A 4,519-nucleotide genomic window follows, 5' to 3' on the forward strand; every position below is an offset into this window, starting at 1 on the left:
AGGCCCTACCATTTTTCCAAGTGAATGAACAAGACTTGCATACTATAAAATTGTATCTAATATTACTCATTAAAAAAAATTATATTTTTAAGTTTTTCGAAAGTATTAATTTATTAATAAGAAAATTAAAACCGAAACATTAATGAAATTAAAGCAACTTTATGAAATGCATGGATCCCAAAGCAACTCCACCAGTAAATCTTTTTAACAGGTAAGCGCACTAGGATTCAAAGCTCTCTTAACCATGAATTTTACCAATTAGCGAGTAGTATTGGGAGACTAATTAATTAAACTCATTTGGTGTCAATATAGTGGCCTGTGAGTAATAATTGAGTTCTAATTCAGTAGTGGAGTCCCTTGGATTTTGTGAAAAGTAAATAATTTATTGCATCGACAGCCTTCTATATATAACCAACACAATTGCAGCCATTGGAAACCCTCGAGCAGCTGAAAATAATTACATGTGTTGTTCCATATATATTTAGTGGGAGCCAACAGCCCTCGATCGATCCTAAAGCTAGCTAGGATCATGAATATCCAAGCACATAGCACGTTTGAGAGAATTAAACCATTCCTTGCTGTTATATTCTTGCAGTTTGGTTTTGCAGGGATGGATGTTCTCTCTAAGGCTGCCCTAAACCAGGGGATGAGCAATTATGTACTCGTTGTCTACCGCCATGTCGTTGCCTTTGTTGTCGTTGTCCCTTTTGCAGTGTTTCTAGACAAGTTCTCTCTCTCTCTCTCTCTCTCTCTCTCTCTCTCTCTCCATTGCGCAGATTACAAGGGGTAAGGGATTGAGTGTTTTGCTGATCTACTTGTTTACAGGAAAGTAAGACCAAAGATGACACTTGCAATCTTCACCAAACTAATAGTGCTCAGCTTACTAGAGTAAATTTTCTACTATACACTAAACAAGTACTATTTCTAATAATCTCATATTTTCTGATATGGCATTATATCTTATATCTTCTAATTTCCATTGACAGGCCAGTAATTGACCAGAACTTGTATTTTTTGGGGATGAAGTATACAACTGCAACTTTTGCAGCTGCTATGACCAATATTCTTCCTGCCCTTACTTTTGTAATGGCCTGCATCCTTAGGTAACCAAAACTGTAAAGGAAAAACTTATCACCCTTATTACTCATGCATGCAACAAAAATGACACAATATTCTGTAACTTTTACACAACTCTTCCACAAAAGTTGTGTAAAAATTGTAAATTAAGTTGTAAAATAGCTGTGTTCAAATATATATATATATATATATATATATATATATAATTCACTACAAGAAAACTATTTATTTGTAACAAGTTATTTCTCACGAAAAAAAATATTTTCTGTTAAAATGAGTCTATTTTCATCATAAATAATCATTATAATTATAAATAATCCGTCATAAATGTTCGTCTTTTTTATTATACTTTATAAGCTGACTTTTCCCGAAAGATGACATGATCAACGCCTTTCTTTGTTTGTAAATGTGAGAATCTTATTTTATTTTGAGTTGCATCTCTTCCTAGGCTTGAGGTGCTAAGATTCAAAAGTATCCGTAGCCAAGCTAAGGTGGTTGGGACCATAGCAACGGTTGCAGGAGCCATGGTCATAACACTGGTGAAAGGCCCAATTATCGAGTTGATGTGGACAAAAGGAAGAAGTGGCCACCAACAGCAAAGCGGTGGAGCAAATCTCCAACATTCAATCAAAGGTGCCATAATGATCACAATTGGGTGCTTCAGCTGGGCTTGTTTCATGATTCTTCAAGTAAACGACTGTTTCATCGTATAATCTACGATATTTATATATTTTTTTTATATATAAAATATATATAAATATCCTAATGGTTTGTTTGATCTCCAGGCAATCACACTAAAAACATACCCTGCAGAGCTCTCTCTTACAGCTTGGATATGCCTGTTAGGGTCTCTCGAAGGCACCGTAGTGGCACTAGTAATGGAGAAAGGAAACACGGCCGCCATCTGGTCTATAAATTGGGATGTTAAATTACTAGTAGCTCTCTACAGCGTAAGACTTGAAGAAATTTATGAGCTTAATTTAACTCATAAAATCGGTTCTACAAAAGATTACTTATTCCTTATAAATATGCTCAAGACCTTGTCCACAGGCACTATGAGATTATTGCTCAACAAGACTATACGAAGATTAAGAGAATATATATATTAATTTAAAAATTGTCATCGCCTTAATGCATGGCTTCCTCGAGGTCATTTTTTGGTCATGTATATGGATCAATACCCTCAAGACACATTAGGGCTGAGCACCGACAATGTCAGAGTCGGAGTGCCCTACCTCCGACTCCGACTCCGATTCACAATATAACCTCTAATCTGACTTGTCGGAGCGGGGTCGGATTTGGACTTTTTTATTAGGCTTTTTTTATTAGCTCATTTGAAATTTTAATTTGACAATCTTGAGGTCTCACTAATCGGATTTGGGCTTCTAGATTTCTATTTTTTTTTAATATTTTCTTAATTTCAATTTTATTAAAGCATAACCAAAACTGAAAAAATAAATCATTGTACAAATTAATGTTATTATACATTAGCATTATATGTTATTATATGTTAATGTTTATACATTAGTATTATATGTTATTATACATTACTAGTACATGTTTTTATACTTTAGTTATTATATATTAGTATTACTGTTATTATAAATTTATATATTTGTGTTTATACATACTACATTAGTATTAAATGTTACTATACATTAGTTGTTATTATTCATTAATGTTACATGTAGTAATTGTTAATAGTATGGTGTTTACATGATATACTAAACTATAATTAGTCAATTTATTCTATTTAGATTATATTATAAGCATATTATTTTATAATAATTTGTTCATACTAGTATATTATTGAATTTAATTAACAATATAAGTTATAGTTATATAAAATATATATGATTACTATATAAAAACTACATATAATTTTATAAAATATCAATATCAAAGTCGGAGTTGGAGCGGATTAGGTACATCACCACCTCCGACTCCAACTCCGACTTATCGGAATCGGAGCGAAATCGGTGTGAAGTCGGAGGCGGAGTTGGATTTTTGAATTTTAGCTCAGCCCTAAGACACATTATCAATACAGAAGCCTTTCACGTCAATTAACATTAAAAAAATAATAATGTTTTGATTTTTTTTTAATGGTACGTACGTGATGGATCCCACGTAATGGTACGTAGATTATGAGTAGCTTAACTATTATTTTTAACCAGAGAATTAATACATTCCTGCAGGGTGTAATCTGTTCAGGGTGGACTTATTACATTCAAGGAGTGATAATGAAAGACAGAGGTCCTGTTTTTGTGACAGCTTTTAGTCCCCTATGCATGGTTATTGTTGCTGTTATGTGCTTCTTCGTTCTGGCAGAGCAAATGTATCTTGGAAGGTATCCATCAAGCTTTACTCCACCATCACCATTCACCACAGCCAACCAAACATGAATTATAGGGAAAAGAGAAGGACTAACCATTTTTCTTAATCAATTGTGCAGGATACTTGGTGCCATTATCATAGTAGTAGGCTTATATCTTGTAGTGTGGAGTAAAAGCAAAGATTACAAGCTATCCTTCACCCCATCCACCAAAGAGCAAACAGCACCAGAAAAGAAAATCGTCATAAATGCAGATAGCAGTGGAAAGGAAAATTTTAATCCTGAGGTACTGGTGGCAATTGACGTGTCTGGCTATGGTGGGGAAATTGGAAATACAGATGGACATGAACGAGATGGGCAAAGGAATCTCATCTCAGTCTAATTTATAACTTTCCTGAAAATCAACTCATGCATTCACCTCCATAGTCACGATAAGGGTCTAAAGGAAAAATCTCTATTGTATTATTACTTCGTACACTCGTACACTTGCAGCATGCTTGCTGTTATATACACTTCACAGATACAATTTATGGTAAGAGCAATTTACAGCAATTAATTAAAAATGCTAAAGACATGTTCCACAATATCAGCAACTGAAATTCCATTGGGCTTGAAGTCCACGATTCTTGTCCAGGAATCATGCATTGAGTTTATTATTTGATTTGCATGTTTGGCTGTTATTTCTTTCCTTATTGAGTAGAGTATCATCCACGGTATGTCCCTTGATATGCCCCCGCAAGAACGGGCTGCCATCAGCTAGACCGATCTTGTCCTTGAGATTTTGAGTCCTTTGTCTTGATAATGGTTTGGTAAGTAGATCAGCAAGCTGATCCTGAGCATGCACATGCCGAACGCTGAGTTTGCCTTTTTGTACCAAGTCTCGGACAAACTGAATGTCAATTTGAATATGCTTCATGCGTGAATGGTTAATTGGATTGAAGCTTAAATGTGTTGCACCGAGGTTGTCACATAAAAGAATTAGAGTCTTTGTAAGAGAAAACTGTAATTCTTGAACCAAATAAAGTATCCAAATGGTCTCGGACGCAGCAATGGCAAGTGCACGATACTCCGCTTCTGTATAAGATCTTGCAATGGAGCATTGTTTCTTTG

General features: G+C 34.6%; 1 protein-coding gene across 1 annotated transcript; it reads left to right on the forward strand.

The window, feature by feature from the left end:
• Positions 1-470: 470 nt before the first annotated feature.
• Positions 471-3,791, forward strand: LOC109019333 (WAT1-related protein At2g37460-like). Its single transcript, XM_035688767.1, has 7 exons — positions 471-726; positions 826-888; positions 987-1,103; positions 1,526-1,766; positions 1,863-2,027; positions 3,273-3,424; positions 3,530-3,791. Exons 1-7 carry the CDS (start codon positions 530-532, stop codon positions 3,789-3,791), a joined length of 1,197 nt encoding a protein of 398 aa, XP_035544660.1. The 5' UTR covers positions 471-529.
• Positions 3,792-4,519: the final 728 nt, after the last annotated feature.

The sequence above is a fragment of the Juglans regia genome, chromosome 3 (assembly GCF_001411555.2).
Source record: "Juglans regia cultivar Chandler chromosome 3, Walnut 2.0, whole genome shotgun sequence".
Lineage (NCBI taxonomy): Eukaryota > Viridiplantae > Streptophyta > Magnoliopsida > Fagales > Juglandaceae > Juglans > Juglans regia.